The sequence below is a fragment of the Hydra vulgaris genome, chromosome 09, assembly GCF_038396675.1.
Source record: "Hydra vulgaris chromosome 09, alternate assembly HydraT2T_AEP".
NCBI lineage: Eukaryota > Metazoa > Cnidaria > Hydrozoa > Anthoathecata > Hydridae > Hydra > Hydra vulgaris.
This window is the reverse complement of record NC_088928.1, coordinates 60251056-60272344: the sequence shown is the minus strand read 5'-3', so window position 1 is coordinate 60272344 and position 21289 is coordinate 60251056. Positions and strand designations below refer to the sequence as shown.

Here is a 21289-nt window from a genome sequence, read left to right as displayed (position 1 = left end):
AAAGAGATATTTAACTTCTGCCTACAGATTTATTGATTTGCATGTGTATTTTGAAATATGTTCATTAACTTCTTATTCATACTTGTTGTATTTTTGACTCTGCTTTTTTCCTTTTTTTTTTCAGGTCTAGAATTATTGTAATTTAACATACTTTACTTTGTCACTCTGGTGCTTCCGATATGAAATATTGAACAGAATGTTTTTGCAAAAAACATTCTGTTCAATATTTCATTTAATTTTTGGAATTTCCACTCTGTTTTCATTATTTTTCAATACCAAGCTGTCATGTACTAAAATTCTAATTTAAAAAACCTTTACTAAGTTGCTACCATTTGATATGTTATATTCAGTAAAAATTTCTAGAGATTTTGAGTTGATTTTTTTTTTATTTAAGCAAAAGTTATCAAATACTGCTTTGATTCTACTGTTTGCTCTGAGCTTTATAGAATTTGATCAAGCATTTACAAGAGATTACCTGTTGTTTACCATTTAATGTCACAGTTTTTCTTTTCTTTTTTTCTCATCATTTTTGGAATTTTTACTCTGTTTTCATTATTTTTCAATACCAAACTGTCATATATTAAAATTCTGAGTTAAAAGAATCACTCATTTAAATAAAATCAACAGTTACGGACTTAATTTTAGACTCAGACTTCAATTTTAACAAAAAACTCAATTCCATAACCATATATTTAAAAATGATAATAAAAATAATGACTTATTACAGCCTGCTAATACTTTTGTCCTTTCGATTTTAGTACTTCTTTAATGCTGCAGCATTGAATCCACCAAATTTTTGCAGATGTCAGCTAAAAATGAGCACCAGATAACTTTAATTTTTTCAATTAAATCCGGGATGGAGGAAGGCTTTTCTTCGGCAACTCGGCGTTTAATTAAAACCTATAGGTTTTCGATCGGGTTTAGATGGCGAATTTGAAGGCCAGTCCAATAATTCAATTCTTTTTGATATAAACCAGTTTTTAGTTTGCTTTGAGACGTGGCAGGGGGCTGAGTCCTGCTGGAACACGGTGCAATTGTGAATCGCCATGAATCGTTCCAAACTGTCATTCAAAAAATGAATGTGCACTGTTGAATTTAAAGTTTCTCCTTGATTTATAAATCGAATGGAACCACAGTCATGTGCTGAGAAACACCCCCACATCATCACATGAGCAGGGTGCTTAATAGTTGGAACTGTAAACCTTGGGTCAGTTGCTGATGAATGTTTAGGATGTCGAACCCATTGTTTATAGCTTGCCATCAAATGAAAATTACTCTCGTCACTAAACATGACTTTTGCCCAATCTTCTGATGTCCATTGCGAGTACTTCTTACAAAACAATATTCTCTTCTTCCGTTGGATATCAGAAAGAAAAGGCTTCTTTAAAGGCCTTGATGCCCGCATAGAAAGTCTGTTGCATAAAATACGTCGAATATGACGAGTGGAAACATTCAAATTTAAATTCCTTTTGATAGCTGAAGATGTAATAATTGGTTTTTCATTACTTCTCGTCGAATTAAACGTTCTTTCTGCGCTGCAATAATCCTTGGTCTACCAGGATGATGTTTAGGATGCTGAAGATTGTGATATTCTCAACCTGGATGCAATGTCTCTTGTGTTATAATTTTCCTCAAATAATAAAATAACTTGAGATCTAATCGATTCATTTAATGTTTTCTTCTTCCTCATTATGGTGTTTTAAAATGACTGAAATAAAACAAGTTAAAAAATTAGCCAGCTACACAAATTCACAACTTCTTAATAAATAATTGACAACAATAATAGTTTCCTTATTTATACATAATTAACATTTTTACTGGAATTCCAAATCCGTCAGATGCTATTTTTGCATATTATATCATCAGATATATTTAATTCCATGAAGCAAATTTATTCATCAAGTTATTTATGCATGCATCATACTTATTATGCTATTTTTACACTTTCATCATGAAAATTTTGATTTTATCACTTTGAGTCCAAAATTAAGTCCGTAACTGAACTTATTCTTGTATTCATAATAGAAATATCAAAATTATTAAAAGCTGTATGTTTTTATGTTCTTGTCATTTGATAAGCGCCATAGATTTGATTGACTTAATAGGGTTACCACTCTTTAGCAAGAAATTAAATTGAATTTAACATGTTATGGCAAAAACTTAAACAGACTGTGTGACAGCATACAAAATTTTAAACAGTCAATGGTCAATGAATACCCAAAATAATCAAAATTGCTGTTTTAACCTCCCAAAATGAGTTTTTGCCAGTCAACGTTGACCGGTTAAAAAAATTTGAGTTTAAAAAAAATAAGTATTTAAAATAACCAGGATTTTAAAAATACTAAAACTTTATAATATCTAATTAATTTTATACTAAAGTATTTTGAATTAATAATTTAATATTTACTAATTTTAATTGTAGCATTTTATAAAACCATGGTTTTCTATATTAAATATTCAGTTTCAATTACTTAAATTTTTTTTTGTGCTAGAAAAAAACTCCCATGTTAGATTAAAGTTCATATGATCATCACAAGTTAAAATTTCATATTTTTTACAGCTACCATTTGTTGCTATTTAAAGATAACAATTACTCAAACTGATTACTAAACTTACTCATAAGGAATAGTATTTATCTCAGTTTTATCTCAATTATCTCAATATTTATTTCAGTTTTGAAAATTTTGTTACTTAATATGGTTAAGAAAAAAACGCTTCATATAATATATTTAAAATGAAATTTTTTGTACATATTGCTGTTGTTTTTTTATTTTTTTACTTTTTAATTATTTTTATTTTTTAGCTTCAAAAAATATAAGCGATTGGTGGTTGTCGTTTTGGATTAGTAAGGAATCAAGTTTATTGAAAAGCAACCAATCGAGCTCATTGAATAGTACATCAAGTATTACCTTGTACTATTTAAAAGTTTATTCTGTTATTGGAATTGCAAACTCAGTATGTCCTATTTATAAGTATTAAAGATTAAAGTACTAAAGATTTTTTTAAAATTTGTAATGAAAGTTTTTTTTACTTTTTTTTTAGTTGTTAACATTTGCTAGAGCATTTCTCTTTGCATATGCGGGTATTAATGCAGCTAGAGTGATGCATGAGAAATTACTTTGTGCAATGATGAAGAAATCATTTTCATTTTTTGACAAAACTCCGGTTAGTTTTTAGAAATGATTTTTTTTTTTTTTTGTATGATTATCTTGTTATGACATTTTTTTTTTTTTAACATTTTATATGTGTGTGTGTGTGTGTGTGTGTGTGTGTGTGTGTGTGTGTGTGTGTGTGTGTGTCTGTGTGTGTGTCTGTGTGATATATGTATATAAGTTTTATTTCTAAAACTGTTGTTTTTTATCCAAAAGTAAATGTTAAAAACTTTACTTTTTATTGAAAGTAGAAACTCTCTATGTTACAGATGCACAGTTATTTTTATGATGATAAATGGCATAGTAACTAACTGTGCAAAACCTTTTTACCAGCAGATAACATTTAGGAGTTGCTTAAGACCATTAGACATAAGACAAGTTTCTAATATTATTAAAAAATAATTTTTTTTGTATAGATTTTATTGCATAAAAACGTTTTTTATGCAATAAAATCATTTTTTAAACAAACAAAAAAAGAGTTTCCATAGTTTTTTTGAAAGAGTTTTTTTTATTGATTTTTTTTATAAAAGTTATTACTTCTGAAATTTTTTTAAAATTTGCTTTTTATGACCCAGATTAATATACTTTTGAAGAAAACTTATTTTGGATAATATCAAGGGTCTGTCTTCTTAGTTTTTTAATTTGTTATAAAAATTTATAACAAATTTGTAATGAAAATAGTTTGTTTTTTTAATCTTTTTTTTAGTTGGTAACATTTGCTAGGTCATTTCTTTTTCCATATGCAGGTATTAATGCAGGTAAAGTGATACATCAGAAATTACTATAGGGTCAATTTTTATTATTAAGGGTTTAACAACCTGTTAAAAATATACATAAGTATATAGATTTTTATATTTGTATAAATTTAAACAAAAGGAAAAACTAATTAAACTTTAAAAAAAAATTGAATTCATCAAAATACTACAAAAATGAGAATTATAGTTTTAGAAAAGAAATTTTCTTGCTCACTTTTTTTTTCTTATAAATTTGCAAATTTTTTACACATTTATTAATAAATTTTTTAACATTTTGTATAGTATTTTAACTAGCTTTTTGTTTAAGTTTTTAAATGTTTTGATATTAAATTTTCTTTTGATCCAGATGTTATTTTTCGTTGTTTCCACATTCAAATAACTTTACTTCTAAATAATTTTATAAAACAGTTTTCTTTACTATTTATTATATAAGTATGATTTGGATTAGTTGGATCATAATGCATTACTAGACATTTTTCCATTTTAAATGAAGTTAAACATTTTTATTTAGTTTTTTTATTAAATGCTACATCCGCTACATCTTGACTTTTTGATGCCTTATTGTCTTTAAATTGCAACTTCTACTTTATATACCATAATACCATGTTACAACCATGTTATTACCATGTTCTTTGAGCTTTAAGATAAACCATTTATAAGGCTATAATTTAGGGGTGTTCTGGATAGAATATCCGGCTGTATATCCAGGTCAGATTTGTGTTTTATCCGGTATCTGGTCAGATAATAAAATAATCCAGTCGGTTAAGCTGGATATTTCATATTAATCAATAATAAGAAAAAAGCTTTTGCTATAGTCTTAAAGATACACGTTTTAGGTGTGATCATTTAGTAAGTAAAAAAAATTAAAAAAATTAAAAAAATTAACAGAATGAGAGAATCTATAACACAAATTCTAGAATATTAATCTTTTAAAATAATCTAATGTAAATAAATTCAAAAAAGTTTTGTTTAAATTGTATAGTTCAAGTAAATAAAAATTAATAAGTAAATAAAATTGTGCACAAGAAATACAGATTTAATCACTCATTTATGAATTTATTTACATTATAATGTATGAAACAATGGTATTTCTTTGCGTTGAGGTAACAGCCTTAATTGTGTTTTCTCATAAATATTTCCATAGTTTAAATACTATCTCTCTGAAATTGCAGAAGATGCTGGTAGTGTTAGTAATTTAAGGGTTAGTTCTTTTAGCAGTATATACCAACCATTTAGTATTACTTATACTTTTTGGTTAGTTATCTAAAGCCATCATCACAGCTATTTTTTATGTATTTGCTTTGTATTTTCATCATTAAAATCTTATATCTTTTTGATGAATACTTAATTGAAATTAACTTTAAATGTGAAATAAAAAGCAAATGTTTAACTTTGATAGATTTGCTTTTTCATTTCAGACATTTTCTTTACAATTAACATCCTATCTTTTAAACAATCTTATTTTTTCTTTCTTTTTCATACATAAAAATTTTTGATTTGATTGTGCAGTGGAGTTGTGTAATTGATAATGCTTATTTAATTTTTTCATAGAATTCAAACTTTTTGTTTGAATTCTAAATTGTTTGTAAATCAAACCAATTGTTGTAATTCAAATTGTTGTAAATCAAACCAATTGTTGTAATTCAAATTGTTGTAAATCAAACCAATTGTTGTAATTCAAATTGTTGTAAATCAAACCAATTGTTGATTCAGAGGGATCATTTTAAAAAGCTTCCAAACAAAAAAAAATGTATTTCAGAATATTTACAATATGTGGCAATATTTTAAAGTATTTGAATTAATAAAATGTGCATTGTAGGTTTTGTTATGAAAACATCAGTCCATCAATACAAATATTTAAAAAAACATCGGGCCAAATAATTTTACATTATCTGGATATCATGTATCCAACCAGATATTTTTAAAATGCTACCCGGGACCTACTATAATTTATTATAACTAATTATTAACTAATGCTATAAATAAATTTATAGCATTTTAGAAATTACTATTGTAACATTTATATGATAACTAATTATAACGGTTTTGTAGAAACTTAAACTAAAAGAGACTAACTTGTCTCTTGTATCTTTAAGTCATTTTTATATACACATTTTATTAGCATAATTTACAGAGGTTTGATGTTCACGTTTTTGATTTTACTTGTTTAAGTGAGATCATTTCTAGTACTAAAAAGTACTAAAAAAATCTCAAGTAATATCCTCTAAACTTTTACATGGAGAAAAAAGAAATTGGTCTGTAACTTAATGCAATATGCTTAAATCAATTTTAGGAATAAAACTATTACATGTTTCAGACAGAATGTTTGAAGTATGTGATAGCTTTAAAATAATGTTTTTTAAAGCAGTGATTTTAATTTTACTTGTTTGATGTATTATTTTTTATTTTCTCACTATAATTGAATACATACTTAGGTTTCAACTGAATGGATCATTTAATAGCAAATGGGAGATATTATTAGTGGTTTCTTATTTAAGTTCCCAAAAGTAGTATTTGTTTTTTGTTTTTTTTTGTTTTGTTTTTATTTACCTCCCCAAGACCAAGGAGGCCACTAAAATTGAGGAGGGTACTTTTTTTTTGTATTTATATACACTCCGCTGCACCTATGGCTAAATCAGTTAATCAATGTTTACTCACTTTGCTTAAAAAAATCAGTCAGTAAAACAAAGAGCAAAAAAAAATGGAGTAAAATAATAAAAAAACACTAAAACATTTTAAAGAACTTTTTAATTAACTTAAAAACTTAGTTAATAAAGTTTTTGTTTTTGTTTTTTAAAAAAAGAATAAATTTAATTAGTTTCCTAAGAAAATCAACAGGTATTTCAATATCTTTATTCTTTAAAAGCTAAAAAATTTATGAATTACGACAATCTCAATGCTCTTTTTTGAGAAAATAATACGATTGTAAATTCTAAATTGTCCTATCGTGTACCTCTTCTCTGGAACAAAATAGTTTTACCTAATTTTGGCTTTTCAATTATATTACCCTGCATTAAAATTAAAATAAAGAAAACCATCTTTATCTATTTTTGAATTTTATTTTTTTCCATTAATGCTGTTATATTAGACTTTATTGTATTATGTTTCATTATTTACAAATATTTCCATGACTTCATTGCAAGTTTACCTATCTAATGGAACATAGAAATGAAAGGCAATAAAATACAAAAATAAAACCCATTAGGTAAATTTGCAAAGAAAAAAAAATCCGTTAAACGTTATGCTATTATTTTTTTTATTTTACAAATTTTTATAACTTTATTGTAATATTACGTATTTATATTATATTATACTCGATACTAAAAAGCATTGTAAAGGGTTTCACAATAAAATCTTCATGATCCTCTAGAAGTCCTGTTGCTAAATTTGTAATATGTTAAAATTTGGATTATTAGTATTATCTGTTAGAAAGAAAGAAAAAAACGTAATCGAATTAATAAAATTCAGCTGATGTCACCATAAATAAAATTAATAAAATTTAGCTGATGTCACCTTAAATAAAATTAATAAAATTCAGCCGATATCACTATAAATAAAATTAATAAAATTTAGCTGATGTCACCGTAATAAAATAACATATTCAGCTGATATAATAAAATTCAGTTATTGTAAATAAAAATGAAAACTAAAATATTTGCTTTGTCATAACTGACTTGAAAAATATTTTTACCACAAAACTTTTGAAATTGTATTCAGGAAAACTTGAAATTTGTACTTTTTTAAAATATTGATTTATTTCCAAAAAAGTTATAAAATTATGTGTGAAACATGAATAAAAAATTGTTTTACACTGTAAAATTTGTGTCTTTTAAACACAGCTCAACAACTTGACTACAAAGTCAGTAAATAGTTTTTTAAAATTATTTTTTAAAGTTTGATATTGCTAAATATTGCATCATTAGAACTGCCATAAAAAATTTATTACATATTATTATTGTTATTTTTATTATTATTATTTTTTCAATTTATTATTATTTATTCTAATAAACATTAATATAATATTTTATTTATTATTATTTTGTTCTAATAAATATTAATATTAGGATTTTAATAGGAATTTAAATTAATGTGAAACAAAATGAAAAAAAACTCCATATTACTTAAAAATTTACTATTTAAAATCTCCCATAAGAAATCATATAAAAGTTTTTTGCTAAAGACTTTTATCCATACTTAAACTGAAGATCATTAGTTGAAGATTATTAGTTGAAAATCATTAGTTCAAGGTATTTTCTTTGCTTATGTTATTTGAAGGTTTGAAAATGTTTTTATACTATTTTTTTTTTTTCAGGTCGGAAGAATTATCAATAGGTTTTCATCTGATGTGGTATAATCTGATTTTGTAATTTATTTTATATATTTAATTTAGTTGTTTTATTTTTAAAAGTTTTGTTTGATGAAAATGACTAAATTAGTTATTTAGTGAAAATATTCAATAAATATTGTTAATTATTTAAATTAGTTATTTAGTGAAAATATTCAATAAACATTGTTAATTATTTAAATTAGTTATTTAGTGAAAATATTCAATAAATATTGTTAATTATTTAAATTAGTTATTTAGTGAAAATATTCAATAAATATTGTTAATTATTTAAATTAGTTATTTAGTGAAAATATTCAATAAACATTGTTAATTATTTAAATTAGTTATTTAGTGAAAATATTCAATAAACATTGTTAATTATTTAAATTAGTTATTTAGTGAAAATATTCAATAAATATTGTTAATTATTTAAATTAGTTATTTAGTGAAAATATTCAATAAATATTGTTAATTATTTAAATTAGTTATTTAGTGAAAATATTCAATAAATATTGTTAATTATTTAAATTAGTTATTTAGTGAAAATATTCAATAAAACATTGTTAATTATTTAAATTAGTTATTTAGTGAAAATATTCAATAAACATTGTTAATTATTTAAATTAGTTTTTTAGTGAAAATATTCAATAAATATTGTTAATTATTTAAATTAGTTATTTAGTGAAAATATTCAATAAACATTGTTAATTATTTAAATTAGTTATTTAGTGAAAATATTCAATAAATATTGTTAATTATTTAAATTAGTTATTTAGTGAAAATATTCAATAAACATTGTTAATTATTTAAATTAGTTATTTAGTGAAAATATTCAATAAATATTGTTAATTATTTAAATTAGTTATTTAGTGAAAATATTCAATAAATATTGTTAATTATTTAAATTAGTTATTTAGTGAAAATATTCAATAAACATTGTTAATTATTTAAATTAGTTATTTAGTGAAAATATTCAATAAATATTGTTAATTATTTAAATTAGTTATTTAGTGAAAATATTCAATAAATATTGTTAATTATTTAAAGAAGCTAATTATTTGAAATATATTATTTTTTGGTTGTTTTTTTTTTAGTACTCTGTTGATGATAACCTTCCCTTTATGATGAATATTTTTTTTGCAAACTTTATTGGATTAGTTGGAGCAATAGTGGTGACCTGTTATGGTGTACCTTGGTTCACTTTGCTTCTCTTACCATTAGGAATAATATATTATTATACTCAATTGTACTACAGAAAAACATCACGGTTTGATATCTACTCATTAATACTCATATGTTATGCTCATATATTTGATTTATAAATTATAATTTTTGAATTATATATATATTACAATTAATTATTAATTTTGATAATAATTTTTAAATATGAAAATTGATTTAGAAATTATATGATGCAGTTAAATTACTTATATAGAAATTTAAAAAAATGAGTTTTCTCTAGAGAACTCAAACGCATATGTTCTATTACCTTATCCCCAATATATGAACATTTTTCGGAAACATTGTCTGGAATTTCCATTATACGAGCTTTGAAGCATAGTAACAGATTTATTGGGGAAAACAAAATGTTTCTTGACTCAAACCAACGAGCTAATTATGCAGGTTTGTATTAATTTATTTAACTTTTTTTCCTTTTAAAATGCATATTAACAAAAACAAAAAAAAGACAAATTTAACATTGACAAGACATTTTGTTAAATACATGGACAGATTAATACAACTCTAAATGTGAATGTGAGTTATAAAGTAAGGTAAAGAGTAAGGTAATAAGTTTTTTTTTAAAAAAAGGCATTTTTGTTAATTATAATCTAAAAGTAGATAAATGCGGTAATGGTGTAGTGGTAGAGCGCTTTAAATGTGGTAGTGGTGTAGTGGTAGAGTGCTCGCTTCAAAAGCGAGAGGTTCCGAGTTCGATCCCTACCACGTCCCTGGTAGTACCGAGCTTAACTTGTTTCTCCGTGCAGCGGCCTTGTTCGTCAAGGTTCATGTTTCTGAGTTATAGAGTTGAGAGAGGGTTATAACCACAATTAAGTAGCCTCCTCGTCTGCAGTGGCCTTCTGGGCCTTGGCGAGGTGAATTTGAAAAAAAAAAAGAAAGAAAAAAGATAAACTATAAAAATTAGTAAAAATAAATAAAAAATAGTAGTTTTTCAAAAATTTTTAATTTTGATGAAGCGTGTCCAATGTGTTCCAACATGTCCGAAAATCTAAATAAAATATAACAAAAACATTTGCTCAAAAATATAATCTTTTTTGTACTAAAAAGTAGAAAATAAACTTTTTAATTTAAATTTAATAGTTCAGTAAACTAAAGATTGATAGATCTGCGCAAGATTTATATAGAAACATACCTGTCAATCTTTAGTTTGCTGAACTATTAAATTTAAATTAAAAAGTTTATTTTCTACTTTTTAGTTTTTACAGAGAGTTACGATATTTAGCAATGCGTTTGTCAAGACATTTGTTATTAAATCGAGCTTTTTATCTTTATTACAGTAATGGAGTATTTCCTGGTTAAAGGAGCGGAATATTTTTTTTTTAAGGATAAAAAATTTTTATATCAAATTAAAATAACATGAAGTACAAATATTTCATTTGCATTGTCACCCTCTTCCTCCCGGATTTAGTATATTTTTATATTAATATTAAACAAAATTATGTTGTAAATTATTTTTTCAATTTTATTAAAAAAAAAAATTTTTCAAAAAAAAAGATTTAAAAAAAAATACAAACCCACAAACAACTTTAGCCAATTTTAAAAATGGAAAAATGTACTTATAAAGGAGAAAAAATTATATTAAAAAAAAATTACTAACCCACAAGCAGTGTTAGGCTATTTTAAAAATGAAAAGATTTGTTAATGAAAAAATATTACTTTAAAAAACAAACCCGCAAGCAATTTAGTAGCTAATCTCTATATAAAAGGTTATTTTTTAGTGCATCAATTTTAACAAAGAAAGTTAAGGAAGAGTTCATATCAAGTGAAAGAAAAGATTATAGAATATTGTATAAACCTAATTTGTTATCTGCTTTAATGATGCTCTTTAGTATAACAAAAAATAAAACTAATTTAAGGTTTTTTTTTCTGATGTCTTACTTAACCCTTTCAGTCCCAGACAAAAAACAGTAAAGTTATTGTTAACTATTATCGATGTAAAAGCTATAAAATAAAAAATATTTTTCAGAATTTCACAAATAAGACCTTGTTTTGTTTGTCAGAATAATGGCTGCCAAACTATTTTTTTAAAAGTCTACTTTTTCTTAGCCTCAGTCACGTGATCAAATGTTGTTTTTAGCATGGTCAACTTTACTAAAAAATGTCATGGGAATTATTTTATTTGTGGAATTGAACTATTTTTAATTGAATTTAAATTTTTTTTTTCCTATGCTTTGTATTTTTGCAATAATATTGATAATTCCTAATTTTAAACAGGTTTGGTTGCATCACAGTGGCTTCTAATAAGGTTAAATGCAATAGGAATTGCCATGGTTACCTCTGTGGCATTATTATCTGTAGTACAACGGCACTTGAGTAGTATTGATGCTGGTATGTTGATGTTTGGTCATAATTTATTAATATAAACATGTTTAAATTTTATGTTAAGATAATTTGTTTTTCATTTCTCTCAATCAATCAACTTCTGTCAACCAATCAATTAGGAAGGAACAGAATGTTTTTTAAAACAGTTTTTAAAAAAAATGTTTAGTTATTAAATTTAAGTGAGACAATTTGATCCTTTTGAAAAGTTTTTTTTTTTTAAGTACAAATAATTACTATAGTTCCAAAAAAGTAATTATTTAAACATTTTGTAGTAGTTTACACAGTTTAACTGATTTTTTTTTTTTTTTTGCTTTAGGTCTTGTTGGACTAGCAATATCATATGCATTGTCATTGACTGATCGTTTAAATGGCCTTGTTACATCTCTTACTGAAACTGAAAAAGAAATGGTTTCTGTAGAAAGATTAACAGAGTATATTGATGATAATGAGAATGAAGAAGTTCAGGTTTTCACTTGTATTACATAAAGTAAAATGGTGTTTTTGAGTGTGTGCTGAAGCCTTAGAATAGGGTGTATCGTCAAAAGAATTTTTACTGTTTGATCTGTGTGCTATTGTCTGTCCTATATTTTTAAACTTAAACAAAATCAGTAAAAATAGTATAAAAATTTTTTTTACACTATATTTATTATATTATTATATATTTATTATATTTATACTCATTTTGATTAAGTTTAAAAAAAAAATTCTTTTCATTACTGGTTGATAATATTAATGAAATTCTTTCAAAAATACGTCAACTTGAATCCCAAAAAAACTATGTATTACTTGTATCTACCTATATACGTATGTAACCCTACATTATATATGTACATTACAACCCTATGTACATACATATGTACATACAACCCTACATTACATATGTACATACAACCCTACATTGCGTTTGTAACTCTAACATATTGCCTTAATCTACCTAATAACCAAGTCAACATATTATCTTTATCTACCTAATAATCAAGTCAACATATTTATATCTACCTAACAATCAAGTCAACATATTACCTTTATCTCCCGTATATTTAAGAGTTTCATAATGTACTAAAATTAACGAGTTTTAGCATTAAACGCACACAATAAAAAATCAGATCCAAGTATAAAACTTACATTAACAACATTTTTAGACATATTTTAAAGAAGTTTTTTTTTATTTTTTTATTATTTTTAACTTGCTTAAGAGAATTGTTGGATTAATTTAATTTATAAACATCAGTAAATACAAATTTTTGCTAGATTTTTGATATTAGCATTTTTAACTATAAACAAATGGTAGCTTTCCTAAAGTTTGCCTCTTAGTTACCTCTCCCTTAGGGAGGTGAATACAGTTTTAAAAAGAAAAGAAAAACTACTTGTTTGTTTTGAATTTTACTAATTTATTTTTTAAATAATTAACTGTATTTCATTTTGTATCAATTTTTACAAGCAAAAATAAAACCTGTTTTGACTCAAACTGGGTTTTACAAAATATAAAATTTTGATTGTATTGGTTTTATCAAAGAAATATTTTTTACTGCTTCATCTAATTTCATTGCTTTTAGACTCAGGTGCTTAGAGACATAAAATTTTGTTTATCTTATGATTTAAAGTATGAAAAACTAAATTTTATGATTGTTTTTAAAATACCATCAAATACAACTTATAAGCTTGCAACTTTACTCAATTTCAAACTTAAACTACAATCATGTTACATTGATTGAAATCCTAGTATTTCTGTTAGTTACATTTTTGAAAATTAGCAGTAAATGACTCAGATTTTTAATATGCTATGGGTCATTATGATCACCCTGCTACTGGTACCTGTAATCCAGTACAATGTGCTCCATATCATGCTACCTTGTAGGATTTACTTTTATACCCAAACGCTACAAGAAGTTAACTTTGACATAAAATACTTTAAAAAATAAAAGAGCCTTAAGGCTCTTGGTTGAGTAAAGCTTAGAGATGGTGTCTCAGTAAAAGCACATCTTTGGCAGGTACTGTCTAGCAGATGCCTTCTTATGCAAAAACAATAGGGATAAGCAGAAAGTTTATGTTGACCAGTTTTGTACTTTTTCATCTGTTAGGCTGGCCTTCAATGGTTTTGAAGCCAACTGGTAGTAAGGTTTCTTAACTAGATAGTAGCTTTTAGAGAGACTAACCCATTAACAGCTGTAAAATATCAAAGTATTAACAGTACTATGAAATGTGAATGGAACTTAGGGGGTTGTGGATTTTAATGTTAGAGTTTTTGTTAAGTTTATAAGAATTGCTGTATGGAGCTTACGGATGTTTCAAAGGAAAATTTGCATAAGTGAAACTATTTTACATTTTCTAGTTATTTAAAGTTTCATTTTTATTTTATTTTTTTTGTTTATTTTTTTTTTTTTATATATTTCAATATTGAAAAATGATTGAATTTAAGATACTAATATAATAGTTGTTAACATCAATAATTAAATTAAAGTAATAAAAAATAATAAAAGATTTTTGTGATGACAATATTACATAAGATTCAAAAGATTCAAGAGATTTTAAATATTTGTAAATGTTTCAATCTAGGATTTGTGCAGTAATTCTTCTATTTCATCTGGTAAAATATCATTTAACAATGTTTTTTTAAAATACAGGTAAAAGTTTTAATATCAATTTAACACACACACACACACACACACACACACACACACACACACACACACACACACACACACACACACACACACACACACACACACATATTTATATATATACTGTATTAATAACTTTATAAATTTTAATTAAAATAGTTAACCATTCTTATATTACAATATTTACAAGTTAAATTTACAAGTTTTTGAATTGCAGGGAGTGCTCTACTAATGCATTGGAAAATGTAACATTTACTGTGAATGCTGGTGAGAAGGTTGTCATTTTTTTTTTTTTTTAATGTAACATTTATATTAAGTGAAGAAGGTTGTCATATTTTTTTGGTGAGAAGGTTGTCATATTTTTCTTTAAAATTTACTGTGAATGCTAGTGAGAGGGTTGTCGCATTTTTTTTTTTTCACTCTTAACACTGGTAAAAAAATTGTGATATTTTTATTGTGAACTTTAGTGAACAGGTTGTTGTATTTTATATATACTTATTTATATTTAAGTTTGTGTTTAAATTCAATTTTAATTAACTAGGTTGGAATATGTGGTCGTACTGGAGCTGGAAAAAGTAGTTTGTTTGCTGCATTGTTTAAAACAGCAGAGCTTACCCATGGCTCTATTTTAATAGATGATGTTGATATTTCTAAATATGCAACAAATATGTTAAGGTGAATTAGTTTTTATAGTTACATTCATTAATTACATTTATTAATTTAGTTTTTTTTATTGAACTTTATAAAATTTTGTTGGTCGAACAGAATGAATGTTACTGAATGAATTTTGTTGATTGAGATAATTTATTATTTTCTTTTTTTTATTTGTTATAAATTTATTAATTTTACTTATTTTCATATTTGCATTACATATTTACATCTTTTATATATTTATATTTCTTAAACCACTAGATCTCAAATTGCAATTGTACCTCAAAAGCCATTTCTCTTTGAGGATACTATACGTAATAATTTAGATCCATATGGTCAACATACACCTGGTGAACTGCTCTATGTTTTACATAAATGTAACTTACTTAATGAAATTATAAAACGAGGTAATTTTTTTATAACTGTATACCTCTTACATAAATTATTTTAATCCTCATATACATCAATCGTATACATTGTTTTCATAATGTCCAAAGTTGTTCACCATAGATTAAGGTGTCTGATTTTTTGCTGTCTAACTTCATTATTATTTGTCATTTTTTTCACACAGAAAATTTAAATCCATCACCGTTTTTTTGTTGTTGTTGTTGTTGTTGTTGTTTATTACAGCAGCATGTTTAAACTTTTTTGTGTTTTGTAAAGGTGACTTAGTTTTAAGTTAAAAAACTTAAAATTATTTTTTAAAATGCAATATAAGTTTTAACTTGTATAAAATAAGGTAAAATGAAAACTTAATAAATTGATAGTAACAATACTAATAATATTAAAGTAAATGTTTCCATTCCAGTCTCCTGTTAGTATGGATGATAAGTAATCATCATTACACTTTTCTTGTTAGAGTCTGTAAAGCAAAAATAGATGATGGTTCTGCAAGCTCTTTTATTTATAAAAACTTTTTAAAGAAAAATTTTTTCCTGAAAAAATTTTCTTTAAAAAATATTCCAAAAAGGAAAAAAATTTTTTCTCCTTTTTGGAGTAGTGATTCTGAAGCGAACAGTAAAATTACACTTAAGTTAAAACTTTTATAGTAAAATACTTACTTAAAAAATTCAACCAATACTTAAATTATCAAAATATTTAAAAAATTTGATGAAGATCTTGCACACTTAAAAACGGCACTGAATTTATGTAAGGGAAATAAAAATAAATGTTTAAGTAATGTTTTAATTAAAGGTTTTTCTTTTTTATTTTGTTATTTTTGTTATTCACTTTTTTCCTATCATATTTATAAAAAAAACAAAAACATGAATTACAGGGACAACAAATAAAAATATGAATTACAGGGACAACAAATAAAAATTTGAATACAGGGACAACAAATTATTTTATTTAAGTATAGTTAAGAGTATTTATTTTTATTTAATAACATAAATCAATAAATTTGTTGTTGGATGTAACTTTTTGATGTTATTGTCAAAGTATTTATTTTTATTTAATAACAAATCAAATAATTTGTTTTTGGATATATCTGTTTGATGTTATTGGATATATCTTTTTGATGTTGTCTAAATGCCAATTATTTTTTTTTTTTTACGAAATAGGCGGCTTGGACGGTCAATTAAGTTCCGCTGGCTGTGATCTTTCTAGCGGCCAAAAACAACTGTTTTGTCTTGCACGAGCTTTATTAGCAGACACTAAGGTAAGTGATGGTTATTTATATTTAAAAATTTTTTTGCTTGTCTTGTGTTTAGCGGCAATCCTCAGTCATTAATACGTTTTCTTTACCTTTAGTACTTAATATCTTAATATTACATTAATCACCTTTAAATCAATAGATCATCTGCATTGATGAAGCGACGTCTAACGTAGATGTTTCTACCGAACAACTTGTTCAGAAAACATTATCTACTGCTTTCCAGAACAGCACAGTATTAACCATAGCACATAGGTATCATACATATTTCTTATTTCCACATAGGTTGCAACACTTTGCAATAAGTATATACAATAATAAAGTAAATGTTTCAGTTCCAGTCTTCTATTAGCTTAGCATGATAAATAAGCATCGTTATGCTTTGCTTGTAGAGTCTGTAAAACAAAAATAAATGATGGTGCTGCAAACATCACTTATAAAATTTTTTTAAAACAAATTTTTTTCCTGAATAATAATACAAACCAAAAAATTTCAAGAAGTAAAAAAGTTTTGTGATTATTATAGAGTTATTAGTTTCAAATAAATTATAATAAATTGTTTTAAATTATAATAATTAATTAATTGTTAGTTTTTTTATTATTATTATTATTATTATTGTTGTTGCAAAGTAAATTATAAAATCTTTGTTAAGTTTAAAACTTTATAATGTTGAATATTATTAACCCTGAAATGTTTTTATATTGAAATGTTTTTATATATTATTAACTCTTCTAAAACATTATTAGGTTGGAAACTATCAGTAACTGCGAAAGAATATTTTTAATGGACGCAGGTAACGTTAAGGAAATCAGCCCAAGCGATTTACAAACGACTAGATAAATTAAGGCATTGAAAATTCGCGGTTTCCTGAAGATTCACGATTCGCAATGTGCTAAATTTCGACAAGTTTGAACGCGGATTTTTTTTTTGTTTTTATTTTTTATTTTTATTATAGTCTATATGAGTAGGAGCAAAAATGCTACTTGCGTTAGAGGTTTTTTCTTTTAAATATTTTTTATTAATTAAAGTTAATGTTAAACATTGTCTGTATTCTGCGGAAACGTTGGAATTTTTCACTTTTAAAAAAAACTTTGAAAGTGTTAAATTATATTGTTTAACATCGTTTTATTCTACGGGAAAACTGGAATTTTTTTAAATGGCAAATACAGTTTGATGAATATTTGCCGCGAACATCTTAGAATCTGATCAGACCTTTCATCGAGGATGTTTAATAGACTAGCTGAAAGGAGAACGAAGCCGAAAATCTTTTTAAATTGTGGTACATTCTTAATTAGGTGGTTTAAAGCTAGTGCAAATTTTTATAGTCATTTGAACTACATATTGTAACAGTACTCCATACAAGGACAGATTTAAATCTTAAATATGTCCTTGTATGGAATACTGTTGCCATATGCGGAGCGGATCTTCGAATGATGTTTTCTCTTTTAGACGAGGTGCAAAAAGGCATTGTAAACATAGTTGGTTCTGCTCTTCCAGCCAACCTTAAACTATTGTTACATCGTCGCAATGTTGCTTCTCTTTTTCTTTTTTTATATACTATGATGGGCGCTGCTCTGAAGATCTAGCGTCTCTTGTGCAGATTTAATTTTTGTTACTCGTCATATAATTAAGTTTTATTTTTTTACTGTGACTTTTCCTAAGTGTTCCAAAAATTCTTATTCGTCTACTTTTTTTCCTGGAGCATCAGTTATTCGGAATTAGCTCCCTTCATAATGTTTTACTGGTTCATAAAATTTGCAATCTTTAAAGTTGTCTGCTAATCGTTATCTTGCTTTATAAACAACATCTTTTCTCTTCCAGTAACTTCCAACTTCAATAGTGGTTGCTTGCAACCTTGTTAGAAGTGAAGATGTTTAAAAAAAGAAAAGAAAAAGAAAGTTCTAATTAAAATAAAAACGGCAAATAAACAAACAAAAAACTTATTTAAATTTTAAATATAGAAATTAAATTAAAACCAGCAAAATGAATGTTTTATTTAAATTTTAATAAAAATAGTTTTAAAAAAAACGGCAAATAAAAACGAAGGTTTTATTTCAATTCTAAATAAAAAAGTTTTAAAGTCTTTTCAAAGTTTTTCTTAAAACTACTGGGGTATGGGTAAGCACGAAATGGCTTGAGATTGAAAGCTCTAGCCAAACAGAGAACACTAATGTGTATATATATAACGGGTGATAACTAAAAAATGAGAATAATTATAACTCTGAAATCAAACCGCAAAAGTCAAAAAAAGAAAAGTACTCCTGTGTGAAAGTATACTCTCTCTGTTTACAAGCTTATCATTTGTTTTGCATCAGCTAATTCAGTTGTGTTTAAAATGCTGTTAAAACAAGATGTACTACGCGAGCGCATTGTACAGTTCTATCAAATGCACGAAAATCTCTGAAAAAGGTTTACTGTGAATCATTTTAAAACCGAAAATGTTCCAGTTTCAACTATTTTCCGTATTTTGGCATCCTTAACAACCAATCGTAAAAGTGGTAGTGGAACACTAGCTAAAATAATGAACAAGTAGGGACTTCGTTTGCTTCACGGTGCTTTCAACAACAATGATTCAATAAGTCAACAAGTTGCTGCAGAAAAGTTCAAGTGTACATAGCCTTATAACTGCAAATCGTTAAAAAAAATAAGGAATACTCTGCCGAAAAAAAACGAGGGCACCGGAATACACTGAGGAACAAATATTAACCGTGAAATCTCAATGCCGCTGGAATTACCCACAATTACTTTGGAAAATGTTTTGTTTTGGATGACAAAAGTTACTTCCCCCTCTCCAAAACGCAAGTTCCAGGAAAAGATCTGTATTACGCAGACAAAAGCCCTACAATACCTACAAAAGTAAAATACAAATATAAACACAAGTTTGAGCAGAAAGTGATGCTGTATATTGCCATATCTGAGAGGGGAATTTCCAAGCTATTGTTTAAGCCAAGTAGTTTATCTATTAATCAAGAAGTGTACCAAAATCAATGTTTGAAGAAAATATTGCTTCCATTTCTCAAAAAATATAATTCAGATGGCAATTACTTGATATGTCCGGATAAAACATCATCGCATTATGCCAAAAAAACAAAAGTCTTCTTGGAAAGCCAAAACATCCCATATGTACCAAAAAACCGCAATCCGACAAACTTGCCTGAGAGTTGCCCAATTGAAGATTTGTTTGGATATTTGAGTTCGTTAGTATACAAAAACAACTGGAGAGCTAAGAATAGCAAACAATTGATTACCCGAATCAAAAGATGCATTCGGCAAATCAATATAAATGCTGTACAATGCTCCTGTTACAATATCATAACGAAACTACGTCGAATTGCTGATGATGAACCATGTTCGAAATTTCATTAATTTTTTCTTAAAGATAAGTGATGTACCTTCAACTAAAATAAATATAATTTTTATTTTCTAAACATTTGTTTTTATTATACTCCGATATGAAAATTTTCATTTTTTAGTTATCACTCTATATATACATATATATATATATATATATATATATATATATATATATATATATATATATATATATATATATATATATATATATATATATATATATATATATATATATATATATATATATATATATATATATATATATATATATATATATATATATATATATATATATATATATATATATATATATATATATATATATATATATATATATGTATACAGTATCGGACAAAACGAATGCAACCAAATAATGCTAATTTAGTTTCTTTATATAAAAGTGCTTACTTTTTTAAATTTAGGGAAATAACTATGTAACTGTTTAGAGACAAAGTTCTTCGAGTTTTATTCATCACAAAGTTCATTATTTGTACACGAAAATTAATAAATTAATCAAAAGTATTAAAAAAAGGTGATTTCTTTCTGGACAAAACAAGTGCAACTCGATAAAATGTTGACCAAGCTGTATTTAGCTATCAATATTTCGTGCCGAATCCTTTGTTGTCAATCACAGCCTTGCATCTTTGAGACATAGATTCGATCAGGTGATCAATGAAACTTTGTGGAATCGCTGCCCAGGCCTTTTGGATTTGTTCAAACAGTTGATCCTTATAACGAACACCTTCACGATTAATTCTGTGGTTGACGATCTCCCACAAGTTCTCGATAGGGTTGAGATCCGGAGATTGAGGCGGTCAATCCATCACCGATAGGTGGTTGTCTTGAAACCACTGCTTGACTACTTTTGCAGTGTGTTTCGGATCGTTGTCTTGCTGAAAAACCCATTTTATTGGCATATTCCATTCAGCATGAGGTAACATAACATCTTTCAGGATATTTTTATACATGAAACGGTCCATTATTCCATCGTTTCAATGTATTGAACCTAGACCGTTAGCAGAAAAACACCCCCAGACCATTACATTGCCTCCACCATGCTTCACAGTCTTATGGCAGTAACGTAAATCGAGGCGTTTTCCGACCGGTCGACGTACACGGCAAATGCCATCGCTCCCAATGATGTTGAACTTCGATTCATTCAACAGGACAGTTCGCCATTTCTGCACATTCCAGTCAATATGAGATGTAGCAAA

At 25.8% G+C, this 21289-nt stretch overlaps 1 protein-coding gene across 1 annotated transcript in view; it reads left to right on the top strand.

Moving 5' to 3' along the window:
• Window positions 1-17712, top strand: part of LOC100213326 (ATP-binding cassette sub-family C member 10) — a 79362-nt gene extending 61650 nt beyond the window's left edge. The window contains exons 18-31 of the mRNA XM_065806232.1: window positions 2804-2955; window positions 3043-3165; window positions 8220-8255; window positions 9329-9501; window positions 9697-9857; window positions 11688-11801; window positions 12112-12260; window positions 14352-14419; window positions 14634-14691; window positions 14958-15091; window positions 15329-15474; window positions 16630-16727; window positions 16864-16976; window positions 17468-17712. Of these exons, the coding sequence (XP_065662304.1) occupies window positions 2804-2955; window positions 3043-3165; window positions 8220-8255; window positions 9329-9501; window positions 9697-9857; window positions 11688-11801; window positions 12112-12260; window positions 14352-14419; window positions 14634-14691; window positions 14958-15091; window positions 15329-15474; window positions 16630-16727; window positions 16864-16976; window positions 17468-17561 (1619 nt within the window). The 3' untranslated portion in view covers window positions 17562-17712. The remainder of the gene's footprint in view (window positions 1-2803; window positions 2956-3042; window positions 3166-8219; window positions 8256-9328; window positions 9502-9696; window positions 9858-11687; window positions 11802-12111; window positions 12261-14351; window positions 14420-14633; window positions 14692-14957; window positions 15092-15328; window positions 15475-16629; window positions 16728-16863; window positions 16977-17467) is intronic.
• Window positions 17713-21289: the final 3577 nt, after the last annotated feature.